Source organism: Ursus maritimus, unplaced genomic scaffold (genome assembly GCF_017311325.1).
Source record: "Ursus maritimus isolate PB19 unplaced genomic scaffold, ASM1731132v1 scaffold_6, whole genome shotgun sequence".
NCBI lineage: Eukaryota > Metazoa > Chordata > Mammalia > Carnivora > Ursidae > Ursus > Ursus maritimus.
Window position 1 is genome coordinate 18,539,928 of NW_024426774.1, and position 23,991 is coordinate 18,563,918.

General features: G+C 37.9%; 1 protein-coding gene across 1 annotated transcript in view; it reads right to left on the reverse strand.

Annotated features, from left to right (window-relative positions):
- Nucleotides 1–23,991, reverse strand: part of ITSN2 (intersectin 2) — a 139,274-nt gene that overhangs the window by 48,778 nt on the left and 66,505 nt on the right. The window contains 10 exon segments of the mRNA XM_040622951.1: nucleotides 1,444–1,565; nucleotides 1,647–1,692; nucleotides 4,728–4,894; nucleotides 6,377–6,441; nucleotides 8,381–8,586; nucleotides 11,987–12,131; nucleotides 12,448–12,623; nucleotides 16,452–16,549; nucleotides 17,810–17,946; nucleotides 20,944–21,080. Coding sequence (XP_040478885.1) covers nucleotides 1,444–1,565; nucleotides 1,647–1,692; nucleotides 4,728–4,894; nucleotides 6,377–6,441; nucleotides 8,381–8,586; nucleotides 11,987–12,131; nucleotides 12,448–12,623; nucleotides 16,452–16,549; nucleotides 17,810–17,946; nucleotides 20,944–21,080 — 1,299 coding nt within the window.

Consider the following 23,991-nt stretch of genomic DNA (forward strand, 5'->3'; position numbering starts at 1 on the left):
AAATTGGACAGCTACATGCAAAAGAATGAAACTTGACCACTATCTCACACCATACACAAAAATAAACTCCAAATGGATGAAAGACCTCAATGTGAGACAGGAATCTATCAAAATTCTAGAGGAGAACATAGGCAACAACCTCTACGACATCGGCCAAAGCAACCTTTTTCATGATACATCCCCAAAGGCAAGAGAAACAAAAGATAAAATGAATTTAGGACTTCATCAAGATTAAAAGTTTCTGCACAGCCAAGGAAACAGTCAGAAAAACTAAGAGGCAGCCACGGAATGGGAGAATATATTTGCAAATGACACTACAGATAAAGGACTGGTATCCAAGATCTACAAAGAACTTCTCAAACTCAATACACGAGAAACAAATAAACAAATCAAAAAATGGGCAGAAGATATGAACAGACACTTTTCCAATGAAGACATACAAATGGCTAACAGACACATGAAAAAATGTTCAAAATCATTAGCCATCAAGGAAATTCAAATCAAAACCACACTGAGATACCACCTTACGCCAGTTAGAATGGCAAAAATAGACAAGGCAAGAAACAACAATTGTTGGAGAGGATGTGGAGAAAGGGACCTCCTACATTGTTAGTGGGAATGCAAGTTGGTACAGCCACTCTGGAAAACAGTGTGGAGGTCCCTAAAAAGTTAAAAATTGAGCTACCCTATGATCCAGCCATTGCACTACTGGGTTTTACCCCAAAGATACAGACGTAGTGAAGAGAAGGCCATATGCACCCCAATGTTCATAGCAGCAATGTCCACAATAGCTAAATCGTGGAAGGAGCCGAGATGCCCTTCAACAGATGACTGGATTAAGTTGTGGTCCATATATACAATGGAATATTACTCAGCTATCAGAAAGAACGAGTTCTCAACATTTGCTACAACATGGACAGCACTGGAGGAGATAATGCTAAGTGAAATAAGTCAAGCAGAGAAAGACAACTATCATATGATTTCTCTCATCTATGGAACATAAGAACTAGGATGATCAGTAGGGAAGAAAGGGATAAAGAAAAGGGGGGTAATCAGAAGGGGAATGAAACATGAGAGACTATGGACTATGAGAAACAAACTGAGGACTTCAGAGGAGGGGGGGTGGGGAATGGAGACCGGTGATGGGTAGTAAGGAGGGCACGATTGCATGGTGCACTGGGTGTTATACACAACTAATGAATCATCGAGCCTTACATCGGAAACCGGGGATGTACTGTATGGTGACTAACATAATATAATAAAAAATCATTAAAAAAATAAAAATAAAAATAAAAAAAAATAAAAATTAAAAAAAAAATAAAATGTTAATACTGATTAAGTGGTATGATTATAGGTTATCTAAAATTTTAATTAATTTTATTTTTTAATGAGCATGTGTTACTTTTATAACGAAAATGATAAATGTTATTTCAAGGTTATTACCTGTAATTCTCCTTGCCACCACCCACTTGAATTTTTCTTTAGGATTAATATTAACTGCCCTGGTGCAAGACTTAGTTGTTCAGAACCAGAAGCCACATATGCTGAAGTTACTTGAGCAATCTCTGAAAAGAAGGCAGACAAAAACTATGAATTCAAGACTATTAAACACTGTAGTAATTTTTCAACTTCATTATTATACATACCAGGTTTCTTGTTTGATGTTCCAGATTTGTTAGCACTCCCAAAACTCTGTAAGGAAAAAACATGCTGTTTTATCATTTTCTAATAATCCAGATGTAAGAGTGCAAAGGTTATTAGGAATTAGAGATTTCTAATTCCCAGGACTGTTTCTTTAAATGAAGATCAAAATAACAATTAGCCTTATGTTAACCAAGTAAGTGAAGAATCCAACACATAATTATGGGGAGATATGGTCTACTAACAGACATTATAGACAAGTGGTTGATGTTGGCATCCACTGATTCAACAACAATAGCTTATTTAATGCATCTTTCCTGAATATCAAACGTGACCAGATACCTCTCATTTATCAGGTTAGCATCAATGCCCACCACATACAACATATCTTAGGGCATACATGAGTTTTACTCCTGCTGCCTAGGAGACAATGGTTTTATTTTTTTTGCATATTCCCCATGAATCTGACATAAGAACAAAAAAATCCATGCCCTGGGTAGCAAGTACAACCTCAGTTTGGCTATACAGGATAGTTGGGCCAACCAGCTTTCTTCATTTCAGGAATCTGAACAAGTAAAGGGAAGGAACAGAACACTTATTAGGATTATCCCCATGTTACGGAGAAGGAAACTGAGGTACAGAAAGGTGAAACAACTGGCTCTAAGTGTTGGAGCCAGAAGTCAACCTAGATGGTTCTCACTGTGTGGTTTGTGGATCCCTGGGGACAATCCTTGAGCCCCTTTCAGGGGTCCAGAAGATAAAGGCCTTTTTCATTAACAGTATTAAGACTTTATTTACCTCCTTCACTATGTTGACATTTACACTGATGGGTAAAACTGCTGATGCCTTAGCATGAATCATGACAGTGGTGCCAAATTATACTAGCAGTCAGAGTATTCTTCACAACCACATATTCACAGAACAAACAAAACCAGCTGCCCTTAAGAATGCCTTTGATCAAGCAGTAAAAATGTTATGAAATCTTAATGAAATATGTGACCTTTTAAAAATTCTGTGTGACTAAATGGAAGCAAGCCTACGGTGTTTCTGCTGCATACCGAAATAGCAAGATGGCTATCTCAAAGAGAAGCACTTGTGTGATTAAACTGTGAGCTAAACTGGGTTTTTCATGGGACATTTTTACTTGAAAGAACGAATGAAAGACAACTCTTCAGACTCAGGATTTAGCAGACATTTTCTCAAAGATGAAGTATGCCTGTCACATCAAGGAATACAGCTGACAAGGACTTGTTGCCAATGATGAAATTCAAGATTTCAAGAGAAAATTGAAGTTTTAGAAAACTTGTATCTACCACCATGAGCTTGATAGTTTCGAAGTATCTGAAGATTTTCCTATGAGATCTGTGGTGATATTAACAAATAAAACTTTTTGATACTGTACAATGAAATGTGTCAATACAAGGAATATTTGCTTAACTCAGTGATTCTGTATTTTCCAAATGACCAATGCATGGGTAAAAAATCCATTCAATGTCAAAATAGAGTGGTGAATTTTAATATAATAGGAAGAAATGTTCACTGACATGGCTTTAGATTCCACGTGTAACTAACCTATAACAATTTAACACTTATTAAGTTTTGGTATAGTAATATCAAAGAATAACCACAGACACCTGAGGATGTTATTAAAATACTTCTGCTTTCTCCCATATCTGTGTGAGGCTGAATTTTCTTCACATATGTCAACCAAAAGAATGTATCACAACAGACTAAATACTGAAACAGAGAAGAATCTAGCTGTCTTCAAGTTAAGCCAGACATTAAAGAGATGTTTTACCAAACTTTTTTGTTTGAAAATATAGTGTTATTTTTCATAAAAATCAAGTTATTTATATTACCATGTAATGGGTTTACTTCTGTTACTTTATTTTTTTTAAAGATTTTATTTATTTATTTGTCAGAGAGAGTGAGCACAAGCAGGGGGAGTGGCAGGCAGAGGGAGAAGCAGACTCCCCGTTGAGCTAGGAGCCTGATGCAGGACTTGAACCCAGGACCCTGGGAAAGCAGATGCCTTCAATGACTGAGCCATCCAGGCATCCCTACTTTTGTTACTTTAAAATGAGTAAATTATTTTTAAAATTCCAGTTTTAATTTCTAATATGGAAAATACAACTATATATAACCTATATATGTATTTTAACCCATATATGTATTTTTTAAAGATTTTATTTATTTATTTATTTATTTATTTATTTATTTATTTGAGAGAGAGAGAGAGAAGAGACATCACAACCAGGGGGAGTGGCAGGCAGAGGGAGACGTAGAAGCAGGCTCCCCACTGAGTAGGGAGCCCCACATGGGGCTCAATCCCAGGACCCTGGGATCATGACCTCAGCCAAAGGCAGACGCTTCATCAACTGAGCCACCCAGGTGCCCCCAACCCATATATTTTTAAAAACTCTTTATAGAGTCCCCAATAATTTTTTAAAAAGATTTATTTATTTGAGAGAGAGAGAGAGGGAGAGAGAGTGTGAGGGGGGGGCAGAGGGGAAAGAATCTCAAGCAGACTCCCTGCTGAGCGCAGAGCCCTATGACGCAAGGGCCGATCTCAAGACCCTGCTGAGATCATGACCTGAGGTGAAATCAAAAGTCCGTTGCTCAGCTGACTGAGCCACCCCCAGGTGCTCCAAGAATCCCCAATAATTTTTAAGAATGTAAAGTTCCTGAAACCAAAAAGTTTGAGAACTGCTGCACTGTACACACTAGGTTTGGGTCAAAAAGAAGCAGGAGCTCAGAGTGCAGGCTGAGTCACATTAATGTCAGAGCCCAAAGTAAAGTTTTACTGACCCCTTCAAGTTGATCTCGTGGATCTGGGACTATTTCCTAGCTTCAGTTACCATGAGGCCCAGCCCTATCTACGGCTCCTAGTCTTATAAATTTCATGAAATCCTGTTCCACTTATCTAACAGGATCCCTGTAATAAACTCTATTTTATTGGTGCCACCTTCAGTGGTTTCCTTATAACCAAAGCCGGAACAAAACCATATATACATGAGTCTGTTTTACGGATGAATCTCGATCCACAGAAATGGAATCATTTTGTTTCTATACCAAAATAACCCTACCTCTTGATCTTTTGGTTTGACATAATTTGATGGAAAAATTCCAGTTCTATCTCCAATGCTTCCTGTCCACCACTCTCCATCTTTCTGGGTCACCAATATTTCTTCACCTTCAGTGAAAGTCAAATCTCCAGGTTCTACACTTGAATATGAATAAAGTGCAATATACTCTGTAGGAAACAAAGCAAAAAGAAACTAATTTTAGTTGTAAGATTATAGAAAGAAAAAAATTATGTTATCTTCAAACCTTGTGTAAAGTAACTGTAAAAGACCTTGTAACTTAAGGACACCTAATGTAAAAAGATCTTAAAATAGAAAAAAGAATGAGGCAATTATTTCATAATTTCTTTCTTTTTTTTTTTTTAAAGGTTTTATTTATTTATGTGACCTGTCATTACTGCTACTTAGAATAAACAATGAGCTGGCTGCAGAAGTCTTTCTTTTCTAGTTATTTTTATTTGTCAACATGGAATTTCATCTGTACATCATAAACTAGAAAGGACTAGGAACACCATCTACAACCTATTTACTGTTCATGTTCCCAGTATTACTCAATTTAGGCGATTTAACAAAACCAAAAATGCCTGCAAGGTTTAGGTATGCTGCAATGAGCAAGGTCCTCCCCAGACACTCCTTGCTCCCTTCCCAGACTCACTTCACAGCACTCATTCCACAGTGAACCTAACGGTTCCAGCCTTGCTGGCAATCTGCGATCTCTAACCTAACCTTTCACAGCCACGCCCTGGCTCTTGACTTTCACTGTCCACAACAGCTTTCTCTTCCTTCGTCACTATGCGAAACTCTACTCCTTGCTTAAGATGATTCAACACTGCCATGTCTGTGGATTCATAGGTCCTCAAAATTAAGTTCTATGTACTCATTATAGGATTTCTTACAATGGTATGCCTATACTCTCCAGTCTACTGTGAGAACTTGGGAAACTGTGTTTTATTCATCCTTGTATTTTTCAGGCTTTAGCACAGAATCTTAAACATAGTAGATACTGAATAAATGGTTTAATTTACCATTAAACTGATTTTCTTGAGCAATAATATAAACATAAAATGTACTTCTAATATTCAACTAATTTTACAATGGATGTACACAATTCATTTATAAAGTTATGTAAGTGTTAAATAAAAATGTCTGAAACTTAGGGTAGACAAATCTTTCATTTTTTAGTACATTAAAATAAAAAATAAGTTATTAGTCAACCCAAAGGGCTACAGAAAAAAATTTCTTTGTAATAATTATGGTAAAGTGTACCTTGATTTCAAATCTAATGATTTATATGATATGCTGTAATTAAAATGCAATTTGTAAATAACTAAATGTACTAAAATTGCCTTACCTCCTAAATATATGTAACCTAGATATCTAGTAACAGGAAAACAAAAACCTTCATGCTATCTCATTTCAACATTTTTTATTTATGATTTTATTGCTAATTTTTATAGCACTGATTTTCTAAAAGTGCCATTTTTTTTTCTATATTCTAAATATTCATATGAAATAGATAAGGGGCAAGTTCTCCTAAACCCACTTTAACACTGAAGACACAGAAACAGGGGAAATAACAATTGTAGGAAGTTAGATAATTAGTCAATAGCTAATCTGACTCCCATTTAATTTACAAATTGCCAAAAACTCACCTTCTCCAACTGTATAGGCTGCAGAGGTAGGTTTCTTGTTTATAGCTGCATACAAAGCTTCTGGTCTGCCAGATAAATACACAAACAGATTAAAAAAAAACAATAATGAAACAAAGACATCAACAAGCAAAAACCAAGAAAGGTGATACAGCAGGTGTTTGCAATACTTTCTTTTAGAGCTTTCCAAAATTGATTTAAATATTGGCTCAGTACACAGGCTAGAAATATTCTCATACACAAAATTGCCTGGGGACTAAGAAGGGCCTACAGTTACAGACGTCTAAATTTTTTAATAAAGTAATTTCAACATGATTTATAAACAGTTTTTTCAAGTGTGAGATACTTTGCCTTGCTAAAGGATTTTAAAAGATACAAGTGCTTTGGTAAATGGACAGTTATTTACTAAAGTACATAGGGGGCTTGGCTTGGTATAGGGAGAAACAAGGACAATATAACAATATATAAATTTTAATATTTGTTTAGAGCACACTACATTTAAATATATAAAAATAATAGAACTTTATTTTTATATTTCAGAACCGGTAAAGCTTTAATTTCCAATTTAACCCAGGAAACTGTTTTTAAAAAATCTGGAAAACTTGTCATGTTTAAGAACTAGACATCTGTAGGATGTACCAGTGCTTCCCAGGACCCTTGAAGAAACTGTACGATAAGGCAGTTCTCAGGGGAACAGAGTGGAAGCTTACTACAGCTCATGGCCATAGCTGAACAGACTGCCTTGCTTAGGGCATGATCTCTCCGTTACTATAAGCTTTCAAGTTACATGCCTTATCTGTTAGAAAAGATCAGTAACTGAATGAAAAGTTAGGGGGAAAAACACATTTAAACTTACTGTCTTTGCACTTAAGTTTTCTACTCCATAAAATGTTATGGTGTGTAAATAAGATAATTCCTATAAAGGGCCCAGCTCAGTGCCAATATGCACGTGTCAGCTCTGAATTGTTATCACTTACTCAATTCTAAGTCTAAAATTCTGTGTCAGTCTGAAAAGTAAATTTCTGCATTTGAACTAAAAATTCACACACAGAGTCTCAGCATTGAAAGAGTTTCTAAAGATCAATTTACTCTTTTTATCTCATCAATTAGAAAACTGCAGACAAAGCAAGTTATTCCATACAGCCTGACAAAAAATAGCAGAATCAGAACGTAATAAGCCTCTTGATTTCCAAAGACCTGTCTCTTTTCATTCAATCCCATCACTTTTCTATTTAGATAAACTTCCATGTAAAACACAAGAGACAGTTGTCTATCACTACATTACAGTACTTGTTTCTTAAACATCTTAAAGATATTTGAAGACCTCACTCCTCTGCGGAATGGGAAATAATGGCCAGAGATCTTGTCTAGTTTTTACTTGCTGTTCATTTAAAATGGATTCAACTGATTGTCCCTTCACTGACTCCTCTCCTTATTCACTGAACTAACATGACTGAGATGACACGAGGCAGGGGAAAACTGAAAAATAAACAACAGACATGGACCCTGTCCTCCTGAAGCTTATGCTCTAATAAGGGATATGGGCAAGAAAATGCATAACTACAGCCCAGTCTGTTATAAGCAGTAAGAGAGGTGTGATCTTCAAGGAATTCTGGAGGCCCAGAAATGGCAAGCCCTACACTTCGGCAAAAGGGAGGTACTCAGTAAACATTTATTTAAAAACCAACAGTGCATAGTAAATAACAAGGGAGAAGTGCTCCAAAGGAAATGAAAGTAACTTCTCTAACTGACCTGATAGCACAAAGAAAACAACAGATCTCAAATTTACAGCACTTTGAGAACTTTAGGAATCTGAAATAACTAGAATAAAAGATATTCTAAAACTGGTACAAATATCTGAAGTGCGCTTTTTTCACTCTAGGAATGACCCTTCTGATGGTCAAACTCAAGCATAAATGTTTTATTTGACGAACAGCCAGTGGTTTTACGGCGGACTCATTAGTGGAAATACCAACATCCACATCTCAGAAAACACAAAATGCTTACTCTTCCCGCTTGACTTCACTCCCAGGGATGATTTTGACATAAGATTTTGGAAACCATCCTCTTCCTCCATGTACCTCCCCAAACCACCAATTTTCTTGCTGCTCCAAGACAGTAATAATATCATGTTTTGAGAAGTTCAAGTGGTTATCTTTCTTTGCAGTCCAAGAACAAAGGGCCTGTGCCTTTAGGTTTTCTACAACCTGTCCCTGTGAATACAAAACCACAAAAAAAAAAAAAAAAAAAAAAGGTAACCATGATTTCTGTTTCCTAACATATAACTTACTTACTGTTTAAACAGAGACTAGTTTGGTGTGGTGGTGACTTAAGATAACCTTTATCTACTAACGGATTTAAAATGATATATGACAGAGAACGTTTGAGTAGCCTTCTGTTAAAAGTTAAAGACTGAACACCTACCACTCAAGGAAACACATTGGCATGAAGTATCACTGGATTGGAAGAGAAACACTGGGCACTCAAGAAAGCATTCATAAATCCATCCAGTAGATGTCACAGAACAAATGCAAAGAGCTACTACAGCCTCTTCCTGTCCTCCAGTTCCCAGTGTCCCTCCCTGCGGTCACGGCAGGTCCCACCAGGTCACACCACTAGGAGTGCAGATGCACTTGTGCTCTGCCTCCCTCCACTTTTCTGCTCTCCGTCCCTGAACTTCCTCCTCCTATTCTTACTCATTCTCCTCTCTTTGCCTCCTCTCAGGAGTGTTTTGTTGATAAGGCTAATTTCTTTACCTGTGCTCTAAATCTTCTACTATGCCCTCCATTTTCTAAAAATAGTTTGTACATCGTGAAGTGCCTCTCTGAGATAGTCAATCTCTCCACCTCCCTACTTCTACTTCTAAATTCCTTAAAGACAAACTCAATCCATTTTAATTTAGGTTCTGCACCCACCACACTACTGAACCTCTTCTTGACAAGGTCATTGATAACGTCAAAGCCCAAAAACCTTCTTCCAAACCCTTATTTTCCCTGATGTCTGAACAGTCCTGACATCACTTAACACCCCCTGCCATTCTGAAAGCTCACTCTCTGGTGATGGATGGATCCCCTCTTTGGTCCAGGCCCTTTCCTTTCCTGTTTCACATGATTTCACTAAATTATCTTACTTATGTCTATGCCTTTTCAAATCTGTATCTTTAAAAAAAAAAAAAAGATTTTATTTATTTATTTGTCAGAGAGAGAGAAAAAGAGGGAGAGTACATAAGCAGGGGGAGTAGCAGGCAGAGGGAGAAGCAGGCTCCCCACTGAGCAAGGAGCCCTATGAGGGACTTGATCCCAGGATCATGGGGTCATGACCTGAGCTGAAGGCAGACACCTACCCAACTGAGCCACTCAGGCATCCTTCAAATCTGTATCTTTTTTTTTTTTTTTTAAGATTTTATTTATTCATTTGTCAGAGAGAGAGAGAGAGCGAGCGAGAGCACAAGCCAGAGGAGCAGCAGGCAGATGGAGAAGCAGACTCTCCACCAAGCAAGGAGCCCGACACAGGACTCGATCCCAGGACCCCAGGATCATGATCCGAGCCTACGGCAGATGCTTAACCAACTGAGCCACCCAGGTGTCCCTCAAATCTATATCTTATTTGTAACTTTATCTCCTGAGCTCCAGAATTTTAAGTCAGACTGCTTACTGGGCCTTCCCACCAGGTTGTCTCTAAACCAGATACCTAAGTTGCACGTGTGGGATGTATCATTTTTAGAACTCATGGAACCCACTCCTCTTGCAATGCCCACCCAAGACAAGGCCATCACCATCCTTCCTGTTACTCGAGCTAAAGATCCTGAAAATGTATAGAGGGGCAATCCATTTCCTCTTCTACACGTCTTCTTTACTGTGGCACTGGCTCACCTCGTCCTCTTTTGTTACTTAGCCACAGTAGCATCCTTCCTTACTTGATCTCCTTCCGTTGCTTTCTTTCACCAATCTGGCCCCTGTACTACTGCCAGAGTTAGGTTTCTAAAATATATACCTCTTAGAAACTTTCAGGAGCTGCCCACTGCCAAGTTGCTGGGCACTGTATTAAACACTTCACAAATAAACCTCCACCTCTAACTTCACTTCTTAACCCTTTCTCCATGAATCCTGTACTCTAGCCACACTTTTCATCCTGCAAACTCCTTGTGTTAATATGCCTCACTGATCTTCCCCAAATTATTTTTTTCACAGGAATAACTTTCCTTCTCTGTTTGCTAAAATCTTACTTATCTTCAAAGGTCCTGCCCAAATACCTGGCCCTTTGTGAACCCTGCTCCAATTCCCACAGATTGAATGAGATCTCTCTCAGCTGTATATATCTCAAGACTTTGTAGAGTATCTTTATTACAATACTTCTCATACTTTACAATTACTTTTTTTTAAGATTTATTTTTTAAAGATTTTAAAGATTTATTTATTATTTGAGAGAGAGAGAGCACAAGTGAGCACAAGGTGGGGCAGAGGGAGAGGGAAGCAGCAGACTCCCTGCTGAGCAGGGAACCCAATGCGGGGCTTGTTCCCAGGACTTGGAGATCATGACCTGAGCCGAAGGCAGATGCTTAACTATCTGAGCTGCCCAGGCGCTGCTACAGTGATTTATTTCTGTGTCTGTCTCATTAGATTATGACTTCTTAATGGCAGAGACTTTTTTTTTTCCATTAAATTTCCAGCACATAATGAAATGCCTGGAACCTATGGTAACGTAATAAATATTTTTTTGAGTGAAAGTGAAATCTCTGGGCTCTATTCTGATGAAGTCTGTGATTTCTTTTCAATAATGTTAATGTAACAATGCCTGTAATGGTTACATCTAAATTAGAGGCTAAATATATATAACATAGTTCCCACACAAATAACTTCTTTAAGAAGAAAAAAAACCAAAACCTCCCAAGCCCAAATATCTTCTTACAATAACTATGAATTACGAATAATATAACCAGATTTGTGAGGATGACATTTTGAGCTTAGAAACCTTAACTGGTAGCAACTAGATGCTATGAAAATGAATTGTTGAAAAACTTCTAAGTAATAATAATTTCTTTACATCACATCACATGTGAACAATAAGAACAGAAATCAAATGCTACAAACTCCGGTTAAAAGAGTAAAAGATGGGGCGCCTGGGGGGATCAGTTGTTAAGTGTCTGCCTTTGGCTCAGGTCATGATACCGGGGTCCTGAGATCGAGCCCCACATTGGGCTCCTCCGCTGGGAGCCTGCTTCTTCCTCTCCCACTCCCCCTGCTTGTGTTCCCTCTCTCACTAGCTGTCTCTCTGTCAAATAAATAAAATCTTAAAAAAAAAAAAAAGTAAATGATGCTTTTGTACAAAAATCTTCATTCTATTTTATGTGAACAGGAGCAATGTCAAAGAATAAAGAACACAGGGGCGCCTGGATGGCTCAGTCAGTTGAGTGTCCGACTCTTGATTTTGGCTCAGGTTGTGATCTCAGGATTGTGAGACTGAGCCCCACATCAGGCTCTGTGCTCAGCATGGAGTCTGCCTGAGTTTCTCGCTCTCCCTGCTCCTTCCCCTGCTTGTGCGTACTCTCCTCCCCACCAAAATAAATAAATCTTAAAAAAGAAGGATAACACACACAAAATTAAAGATACACACCTGTCCATGAATCGGTGATATAGATCCAGGGGACACAGTACGAGTAAAAGCTGATTTCTTTTGCCATGATGTATTAACAGTTAGGTTTGTTAAAGATACATTTTGATAATCAGTCACTGATGCTGGTTGATTTGAAGAAAGTGATCTATAAATACAACACTTTGATATAAGTACAGTTAATCATTTAAAATCTAATCAAGTACTACAAATTTATCAGCTTGTATATAATTTACTTTGTGTTTAAACACAATTTGTGGGGAAAAAAATTCATGATCAAAGTACTGACCTACATTTTTATTTATTAAATTCCACTATGAAATTTGGAATACCTCTCCAAGGTACTCCTGGAGAGCCCAGCACAGATTATAATATGATTAAGTAGCAGGCTGACACAAATACCTATTAGGTATTTATACATTTACAAAAAAATGCATAAACTCCACTGTTATCTAAAAACTTACTCAGAAGTTGTTGAGGTAGCAGATACAGATACTGTAGGAGGAAGTAAGGCCTTCTTAGGAGACACAGATTTTTCACCTGATGGCATTTTTTCTACGTAGTTGCATGGAAACCAGCCAAAATTTCCTTGAAAACTACCATAAAGCCAACCAGGTTCTCCTATGGTTTTTTCATCAACCTATGGAAACAAAAAGAAGGGTTAACGATGGTTAGAATGCCACATATTTACAAAGGAAGGAGATGCAGACTACTGTATAGTAGCCTCATTTTCAGAATTAAGCCCATAGAACTAAAGAGTTGACACATTTTCTACAAATTAATAGGGCACTATCTCTAATGACTGACAAAGTGCCTTTTTAAAATTTAATTTTTAATTTCATCCAAGTCAAATATGAAAATAGTTTACAAAAACAAATAGCATTCTACATGGCTTATGATGGAAGACCCCATCACTCATTATGCCCTGATTTCCACTCCTCATAGTAACTTGCCATTTTTAGTTGTTTCTTCTGTATTATCTTCTCTATTTCTAAATAACATATTTATATTACTATTTCTTGAATGTTTCAATTTTAGACATTATCTGTTGGCTTTTGGTTATGAAAATCAACATTTAACTCTCCTTTACTGCATCTTCTCATTCTATCAATACTGCTATCTCAAAATTTTTGGTTAAATTATATTCAATGTTTACATTACTATGACTATGTAAATAAATTTTCACATCTGAATCATGCACTATTCTGATAATTACACTTACTTTCTTGTAAACTTGTTGTTATCCTACAGTTAATCATTACTTTTTGTTTTGCTTAGCTTTTTCTGTCCCTATCACACAGTCTTCTTGAACTCTCTAAGAGTTCTGAATACTATTTTTCAACTGGTAACACACATAGGTGATTTATAGTTTCATTTTTTCTCTCTTTTATTGCTGAGTAATATTACTTTGTATAGATGTACCACAATTTGTTTATATGCTTACCTAGTGATGGACACTTGAGTGGTTTCCAGTTTTTGGCTATTACAAATAAAACTAGGAACATTTGTCTTTGTATATTGATCTCGTATCCTGCAACCTTGCTAAACTCACTCATCAGTTCTAGCATAGCTATGTAATAACTATAAAATGGTGTTCTGAAACAGAATAAAAGGAATCACTGCTAAAATATCATCCTGTAGATCTAGTTTAAGACTACTTTAAAATAGCCAATCCAGAGCACTAAAAATGAAGACAAGAACACAACAGACCCCAAGGAATTATGCAACCTAAAGCAGCATGCTCAGCAATTTACCTGATTTAAATGCTGGTCTTAAAGCAAGGATGACAGGTATGAATACTGGCATTCAAACACTAACTTCTTCCTTTTCCTACAAACTTTTAAAAAGCCTACTCTCTTTAAAACTTTTTCCTAATATTTTCTACCTTTCCAAGAAAAGGCCCATTCATTTAATCTTTAGAATTAGACCAAGTTTGCTTTGTGAGGGGTCAATTTTAACCAATTTCATATCTGTTATTTTTAGCCTGAATTTTTACTTGTCAATTTGCATAGAGACTTAAACTAGAAAATTTTACATAAGTTCTCACAGGTTAATGGAAACTATTACTTCAAAAATAGCATTAACACATGTGAATGCTAGAAAAACAGGTTGTCACGGAAAATGTTGCCAGGGCTCAGTGGAATTTCTAATCTTTTTCACTTTCGATCAAATCTCTTCTGCTACCCTCATCCATTAAGTTGATTAGACCTTGCCTCCTATCTTACCAAGAATAGGGAAGCCCTCAGATCCGAGCTCACCTTCTAACTCAGCAAAATGTACTTTATAATCCCATCCATCTTTTCTCTCAGCACTCTAATCACAAAAGAAGAGGTTATCTAGTCCTTCCACTACTCCCTCTTCCTGTGCTCTAGATCCCAAGCCCTCCAGCCTTATCGAGAATGTTTCTCATCTGCAACCACTGGTCAGAATAGAGAGGTCTGCCAAGGAGGCACAAGGTGCCTTCCTGAGTGTTCCATGTTCTATATGTTGATCTGAGTGGTAGTTTCACAGATATATACATGTGTACAAATAATTTGAGCTGTACATTTACAGTTGTGCTCTTTCCCTCTCTGCAGATCTTCTCTATCATTATTTAAACTTGCTCAAGCTTCAGTCAAGTAAAAAAAAAAAAACAACAAAAAACATAGAACAACTTCCCTCAACCCACACTCCTCACTATCATTTTCTCTCCGTTCCCCCTTTCAACAGCCAAGCTCTTCAAAGAATTTTATATATTCACTGTCTCTTCTTCCTACCTTCCAATTTGTTCAGGTCACTGAAATCTGGCTTCTTCCCCCACCACTCCACTCAACTAATAGTGTTTTCCTCCAGGTTAACAATAGCTGTCTACTGTTAATTTAATGGTTATTTTCTTAGTCCCATCTTATTTCACATGCAGACCCAGAGCATTCTTCTCAATGTTCCCTGACACTATACGACTCTCCTGGCTTTTTCCTACCTCTCGTTGTTTCTTTTAAGGCTCCCCTTCCTCTAATAACCCCTCCAGTGTTCATGTCTCTGGGGATTGCATCATCAATCATCCCCTACACTCATGTCAATTACTATCACAACACAATGATGACACTCAAACTGGCCTCCTCTGATCTCTGCCTGAGAGTTCTCCATATCTCTGGATAGCTGGAGGTGTATCCACCTGCTGCCTAGAAATCAGAAACTTACCCAAAATTAAACTCATTGTAACTCTTACTCAAATTCCCTCCTTCTGATCTTCCTCTCTTAGTGAATGACACTGTCATCAACCAAGTTGTCCAAATCAGGCATCTTGTAGTAACAAGTGACTCATTCTTTACATGAGTGATTCAGCGGAGAATACAGTCGAGAAACTCTAGCTAACTTAATGTTCCTGTTGTCACTGCCACCAGACTGGCTTGATGACCACGGGGGAGGTCTGCTCTAAAGCTGGTAGCTTTCCACCACCTTCCTTCCTCTACTACATTAGAATGTCTGTCTTCTTTATCAGACTATCAGCTCATTAAGTGCAGAGACTGTGCCTTTTTTACTATATTCCTAGCCTAGCATAGTCCTCAACAAGTATTTGTTGAAAGAATAAATAAAAGATCTAACCAAAAATATAAGTAGGCTCTTGACCAAATGTGCCCAAAGAAAGGCTGCATCTCTTCATTCTTGGACACAACCTCATCATCACCAACAGGGGGAGGAGGAACAGGAGGGCCACCAGACTGGCACTGTCAGTGGTGGCAATGGTAACAGAAGGAATGTGTAGCTGGGGACCATCTTGAGTGTTTGAACAGATGTTTCTGGGAAACCCTATGCCAAGTATCACTAAATATTTGCTATGTAACTGATAAAATACACCAAACTGGTGACCATGCAGGGAAAAATAAAAGCAGGCAATGGCTATGTATTCCAAGGTAGTATTACCTTAATTTACTAAGAAGAAAACTGAAGCAGAGACTAAAACCCAAGTTAGTATGCTTCTAAAGCCTATATTCTTTCCATTATATCACAATAGCTGTATCAAATGCTATTCCCTGCATCTTCTCTTATTCATCCATTTTATGTGGTTTATGCCTATATAACAAAGGCCTTTTGTTTCAAGGAACAAGGGATTGCATCTAGTTAGAGCCAGAGAACTTATCTCTTTCAACTCTTTTAATGGTTGCCAGAAAATAACCAGCTTCCCCAAATTTCATTGGTAATTTATTAAAATAACAAAATCAGCATCACCTTTTATGATGTGAAGCAACGGCACAGTGTAAAGAACACTGGATTTGGAAATCAAAGACATGTACTTGCAGCCCACCTCTGGCACTGTTACATTTTGTGTAAACGTATGCAGTATGCCATTAGGGCCAAATCGGATAAAGTTCAAGATATGCTTTTTAAATGGTAAATCACTATATAAAATTACGGTCATTATTATTATAGAAAGGAATATATTACATTGTATTAAGCTTATTCATGAACAAGAAAGACTATTTCCTACCTGTATTATATCCCCAGAATTAAAACTCATCTCATCATGGCTCCTGGCTTCAAAGCGATACAATGCTTTATAATTTACCAAAGCACTAGCTGGCTCACCTAAAGAGAAGATAATTGTCATTATTTGCTACTTTCATGTATACACATCTTTGTGATGACTCAATATAAAAAGCTCGTAAAATCAAAAGAAAAAAACCTGAACATCAAAAGGTAAATTTCATGAAAATCCATTTGACAAAGGTTGTTAGGATTTAAATATCTTGTATAGTCACAGATCAATATAAAAGCAAACAAGGACGTTCATCTTCAGTAAAGTAGGAGACAATGAAACAAAGACATGACTTGCAGGGTGTGCCACGCGTGGGGACGTCAGGGAAGGCAGAGGAGTAGTGGCAGGCTAAGCCGTGCAAAGTGCAAGGAGGCCAAGCAGCGAGGTTTGTTCTGTGGCGCTCAGGATGTAAGAGGGAAGAAGAGACAGAGAGAGAGGTCACAGATGAGGTTAGCAGTGAACAGGGTTCAGTGAAGAAAGAGCTGTAGATTTACCAGTACAGTTCTAAAAGAAAAACAGAAGAGCTCACAGATACACTAGCCTTAATAAGATTAAAAATATTTAACTTTATTTGCAGAATGCTTTAGCTTACAGAAATTTCAACACATGTATCATTAATAAGGATTCAAATATTTGTGTATCCAAAAGAGATACAGTGATATGTAAAGTATCTTAGGAAAGGATTCTGAAGTGTAGCATAAACAAAGTATATTGTTTGAGAAAATTTCAATATGCAAAGACTTAAAATTTTACTGTTGTTTCATTAAAATAAACAGTTTAGTTAACACTGGCTGAATAAACTACAACCGTTTACTTCAATTATGAAAACCATGTCAGGGTCTGTTAATAGCTACTCAGTGATAATGATCTTCTTTTCTACAAATTGTTTTAAGACTTCTACCCTCAGTCTGTTTTTTTTTTTTTTTTTTAAAGATTTTATTTATTTATTTGACAGAGATAGAGACAGCCAGCGAGAGAGGGAACACAAGCAGGGGGCATGGGAGAGGAAGAAGCAGGTTCACAGCGGAGGAGCCTGATGTGGGGCTCGATCCCAGACTTGCCGGGATCACGCCCTGAGCCGAAGGCAGCCGCTTAACCGCTGTGCCACCCAGGCGCCCCACCCTCAGTCTGTTTTAATAAAGCCTATGTACTTCTCCAAGTTTAATTTAGAAAAAGGTTCTTTTCTGACTCAAAGGTTAACAATCTGTTAAAAAAAATTTTTTTTTTTCTTCTCATCATCTTTTTTCCTTATTGCTTTCATTGTTCGGTCTCAGAAAAATCTAATCTGTTATTTTTATCCTTATCCTTACATTGCTTCTCCTCCACTTTCCGCTCTTCCTCTTGAACTTTCTCTTGTGTTTTTTCTTCCTGGAGTCGCTTTTGTTTTTCTTCTTCCTCCTTTCTAAGACTTTCTCTCCATAAGTTTTCTTTTCCTTGCTTTGCTTTCCTTTACATAAAAAAAAAAGAGAGTTGCATAATGTCCTAAACTTTTTGCTATGCAAAATAAAAATATCAGATCTTGTTCCTCACAAACTACAGAAATATTACATATTATATATTATACATAATCTTATATATTTACTACATAGCAAAGACATATTAGTAGGGGGTGTGGAGAAACAGTGGGGATCATGGATGAAGGGGAAAATCAATTAATCAAGAGAGGACCCTTGGGCAAACAGATGAGCTGGGGAGTAGGACTGACCCAATACCCTTAAATTCCCTCCTGTCAGCCAACCTCCTAATCCCGAGAAGGTGGGGAACTATTCAGAAAACAAATGCAAAAGGTATATCTAAGTGTTTTTCCTTTCTCTCCAGATTTTTCAAAAGGACTGATTCCAGCTCTTATTTCCACTATCCTAGCTAACTAACCTGTGTTTTCAGGATTCAGTCATTACTGTGGAAATAGGAAATGCTTCTAGGCAGATATCTACTTTCCACATTATCCCTTGAAAGTCTTTTCCATTGTTAGAGAATAGGGCATGTTTCCCCTATATGTTGTGCTTCCATATGTGTTTCTATGACATCTGATATAGCTGCAGCTTGGTTTCTAACTGGGCAAGATGGTCTCTGATCACACTTAGCTATTACAGTATTAAAACTAATGCTCACCCTAGTTTTCTTTCTTGCACATATTTTTTATGGTCTTACTCGGAGGCGTAGCTGTCACCACTAAATTTAGCACCTTCTCCAAGCCTCTGTTCACACTATCAGGGACAGTAGAGCTTGTGGCTGGATTCATCCTGGGAGCTGGGGGTATTTATGCCCCACCAAGGAGGACATCTTGGCTTAATTCCATGTCTCAACTCCTAGAATTCCTGGAGGAATTTGGAAATTCTATATAATCCCCAAAACTGTAGACCCACTTAGCCACCTTTCTTCCTCATTCCTGGACTTACACTTCATACTCCTGGTTCATTACCCCATGACTAGCTTCGTCTTGACCCTTTGCAAATCTTCCCACACCCTCCCTCACTCCAAAGAGTGCTTCCTCCAGCACTTTCTGTGACTGACATCTGGCTCTCCTTTGAGGGCCATGCTTCTCTGAGGTCCTTTCTTAATGTCAACCGCCATTCCTTTTCCCAGTTAGTTCCTCAGTCACCTTCTCTGATATTCTCCCACACCTAAGATGACCTAACCTAGCTTCTATTTGAATTCCCAGAGATTATAAACACCCACAGTCAGAGTATTTACCACACATTTACTGGGATAAAGAAAGGCTAGAGAGTTAAGAGTATATAAAATTAAATTTTGGTAAGCTTCCTTATGTATGAGTTGGTGTATGAGAAACTGGTCCAGAGCCAGACAATACCTCAGAAGCTGGACAAAGGGCAAAAAGGCCACATCTACACTGTGAAAACCTGACTATAACCAACAGCACGGGACAAGAAGAGAATCTTCCTAGGCAAATGGCCAAGAAATCAGGTTGTATTTCTAAGACTCAGCTCTGGACTAATCCAACATGTGTTTCTGTTCTGATTTCTTCCATTTTCTGTAGCAGGATAATGTGTGAGGAGGATGAATGAAAGGAAAATGTGTATTATTAATACGGCTTGCTGACCTAAAAAAAAATTGTGAGCAGTGATGGATAGCAAGATAATTGCAATATGTTGGCGGAAAATTCTGACAAAATGATTAGCTATGCTGCATAGTTAAGTGACAAAAAAAAAAAAAAAAGCCTTAATTTGAACTTCACTGTCTCTCTTTTATATTATTCTAGTGTCTCTTGTTAGGGGCCACAAAAGTAGGGGCCTTGGAGTAAAGAGTACTACAGAGACCTGTTTAGCTGTTGCCATTTCCTACGGGAATGATAAAGAATCATGGAACAAGGAGTAAAACCAGAGCCTCCTTGCATCACAGTCAACAGTGGCACTCATTAAAAGTGTGCTGGGAGGGGCGCCTGGGTGGCACAGCGGTTGAGCGGCTGCCTTCGGCTCAGGGCGTGATCCCGGCGTTATGGGATCAAGCCCCACATCAGGCTCTTCCGCTGTGAGCCTGCTTCTTCCTCTCCCACTCCCCCTGCTTGTGTTCCCTCTCTCGCTGGCTGTCTCTCTCTCTGTCAAATAAATAAATAAAATCTTTAAAAAAAAAAAAAAAAAGTGTGCTGGGAGTGGTTACTCTGAAGCCATTAAAAATAGAGGCCTGCTATATGGTAATGTGTCTTTCATGCCTCCCTAGTAACGATTAGCTCTTTCATGGGCATTACTTGTCTACTTATCTCCAAAGCAAAGGAATTATACTGATTTCCGACACTAGAGAACTTGGCAGGGTGGGCGGCGGGGGGGACTGAGGAACATATTAGAAACAGGACTTTACAACAGAAAAAAGTCATGCCGAGTCTCTAAATAAATAGTTCTATGCTTCAGATTCTGTAACTGTCTTACTTCTCCTTGGTATAAATGGAGGCAATTGATAAGCTCAGTGGTACAAAGAGAACTGTATCAACATGGCATTATATACTCCATCTCATCACTCTGTAAAATTAAGTATTCAGTTTTTGTGATCTTTCAGCAAACTAACAGATTTACAATGGAGAGACAGAAATGATGAGTGTAAGACATTTGTGTCTGGCTCATCAGCTACATTATTTTTTTTTAATTCTCAGTTACCTATGAGGCATACATCAATATTTCTATTTTTCAGATGCAGAAACCAGGGTTCAAAAGGTAAAATGACTCAACCAAGGTCATCTAAATAGTAAGTGGTAGATCAGGAAGTCTACCAGGTTTGACTCCAAAGCCCCTATTTTTTACCAATGGAACATAAAATTACTATAATCTCAGTCCCTAAAAGAAAAACTGAATTTCTAAAATTGAGACTCTAATTAGCAGCCAAGGAAAATCCTTTTATTTCCCTTAAATTATTATAGTCAAACTAAAGATATGGGCAACAAAATTAGAATTCTAATAGTAATGCAGTATAATAAATTTATCAGCTATATTACCTTAGAGCCTCATCTTCTAGTTTCTTTTTCTGTATTAGTTCTGACCTTTTTCTTTCAATTTCCTTCAACTTGTCACGTTTGATCTTATGAAGTTGTTCAAGCGCTAACTGCTGTGTATTGTAGCTTTCTCTCAGTTCCTAAGGAGAAAATGAAAATAAGTCAATATGCTGTTTGTTGATTTAAATATTTTTGTTTTATGTACTAATGTGGCATTTTCATTAAAAGACAAAAATCTGAAAGCAAGTTAAACTAAAGTAAAAAAAGTTTTAAAAATATCTAGATGATTAAAAAATCTTGAATATAAGTATTTAAATCCTGTAACCACTGAGGATAAATATGTGTTAAAATCATGTACTCTTGTATTAATTCATTTCTAAGGAATAAAGATAAGCCAATTTCATAAGCCAAATCTTTGATTTGATACTTTATTTTCAATAAAAAAACCCAATCCATTAAAATATGGGAAACAGGGGCGCCTGGGTAGCTCAGTTGTTAAGCATCTCCTTTGGCTCAGGGCGTGATCCTGGCGTTCTGGGATCGAGCCCCACGTCAAGCTCCTCTCCTCAAAGCCTGCTTCTTCCTCTCCCATTCCCCCTGCTTGTGTTCCCTCTCTCACTGGCTATCTTGCTCTCTGTCAAATAAATAAATAAAATCTTAAAAAAAAAAAAAATGGGAAACAGGGGTGCCTGGGTGGCTCAGTCAGTTGAACATCCGACTCCTGGTTTTGGTTCAGGTCATGATCTCAGGGTTGTGCAATCGAGCCCTGCATCAGGCTCCATGCTCAGCTTGGAGTCTGCTTGAGATTTTCTCTCTCCCTCTCCGTCTGTCCCTCTCCCTGCTCACACTGGCACACTCTCTCTAAAATAAATGAATTAATTTAAAAAAAAAAATGGGAAACAATTTATTACTTGAAGAGGAATTTCGTTTATATTTTTTACATATGCAGTTTAACCAAGTACCCATAACTGATTCAGTAAGATCCTGAACTAAATGTAGAAGAAATTATTAAATAATTTAGTTAAAACTAAAAATGGAAAAGATAAGGTCTATCTAAAATCATGACTAGAGTAAGCTAAAATAATGAAAAGTATCGCAAACAGGAATTGAAATAAATACTTGCTTACTGAGCATCTAGTTCTATGCGGTGCCACAGAGATATGCAGTGGATCAAATCCAGGGCCCTCTGGCTCTCAAGTTTGCAGCTTTTGCCCTCAAAGAGCTCAAAGTCTCAAAGCAGAGAAAAGTGCCAAAATGTGGGATAGAGATAAGCACCTTAGCAGAAACCTGTGGTACCTGTTCAGCATTTTCCTTCTGTCTTCTAACAGCACCTGTCCCACAGCACCCGCCCCAACCCTGTGCGGTTGTGAGGAATCTGTCCCTCAGACTCCACCCACTCCCACTCAGGTGCAGTCACTTAATCTAGGCCTAACCAACCAATTACAGTACTCCACTTCCCCGGCCAGAACGACTGGTCCAAGGGACATACACATGGATCCAAGCTGGGCCAGAATCCTTTCCTGGGATTCAGATAGACTGAAGAGGGGAGAAAGAGGTCTTTCCTTCTCTAAACTCATTAGACTGGGATAAGGTAAACCTGGAGCTGTCCCACTACTAAGTGAGGCCACTGAGGTAGAAATGAAATCAGTACAGAAAAGAGGGAAGCAAAGACTGAGGCAGGGAGAGGGAGGCCTGGGGAACCAACTCTCCCACTGCATTCCTATGTCTAGGAATGGCCCCTGCCCAGCAGCACTTCTATGGACTCAGCAGTCCTGGTACTCTTCCAGTAACTACTCTTGTTAGCTTAACTATTTTGAACTGAGTTTCTTTTACACGATATCTACAGAATCCTGAAAAAGAGAGTTTAAAAAGACTGGAGTAAGGAAGAGGAAAAAAAAACCCAAACCAAAAAACTCCCACAAAAACTAAAGTAATCAGGAGATTTCATGGCAAAGGTGGAAACTTCAACAGTACAGTTGACCCTCAAATAATCGGGTTTGAACTGTGTCCACCTATACACAGATTTTTAAAAATAAATACAGCATAGTACTATAAATGGCTTTCCTTATGATTTTCTTAATTTTCTTTTCTCTAGCTTAATTTTAAGAATAGAGTATAATATACATATAACACAAAATATGTGTTAAGCACTGTTTATGTCCTAGGTTAGGTATCTGATCAATAGTAGGCTATTAGTAAAATTTTTGGGAAGTCAAAAGCTGTAAGCAGATTTTCAACTATATTGGGCGTTGGCGCCCCTAACCCATGTGGTTCAAGGGTCAACTATATTCGGTAGAATGTTTTGGTAAAAAATGTTTTGGGGTATCTACCCACACACAATAACAAAACTCGAAACCAAAAAATCCTCCAAAACAACCCCCCCCCCGAAAACCCAAACTCCGTTTCTTTCCAGAACTAAAATATTTTATAGGTGAACCCTTCTAACTTGAAGTGATAGATACGATCTGAGTACAATGTGGTATAAGTATGAATACTATGTCCAAAATGTCTCAGATCAAGACTTGCAGCTTAAGTCAAAAATAATACAAATACTGCATTCAGAGCAAAGTTTCCACAAATCTCAGCTTCAATAGTTCTCTTGGTTGCACCTTTCTCTAAATTCTACTGAGAAGTAGAGGATATGGTGGTTACAATCTATGGAGAAGCAGTTTGGCTTAGCGATAAGGACTCTGGGAACATAGGTCTGAATCAGGCTCTGTCAGTGGTGGGCTAAGTAACATCAGGAAAGTTACTTTGCAGTTTCCTTATCTGTAAAATGTAGTTAATTATAGTACATGCCTCACAATATTGTTGTGAGGATTAAATTGGTTAATACCCAGAAAGTGCTTCTTACAACTGTGGAGGACACAGAGCAAGTTCATAATAACTGCAGCTATTATTATTGGTGGACGTCATAAAGGAAAAGAATTGTAAGTTTAAAAGTAAAGAGAAGCCAAATTAATGTCTGATCTTATGGTGCAAGATTAGCTCTCCAACTTGTCCTGTAAGATACTGCTCTAAGTCTTCCTTTACCAGCCCCATTCCTCCAGG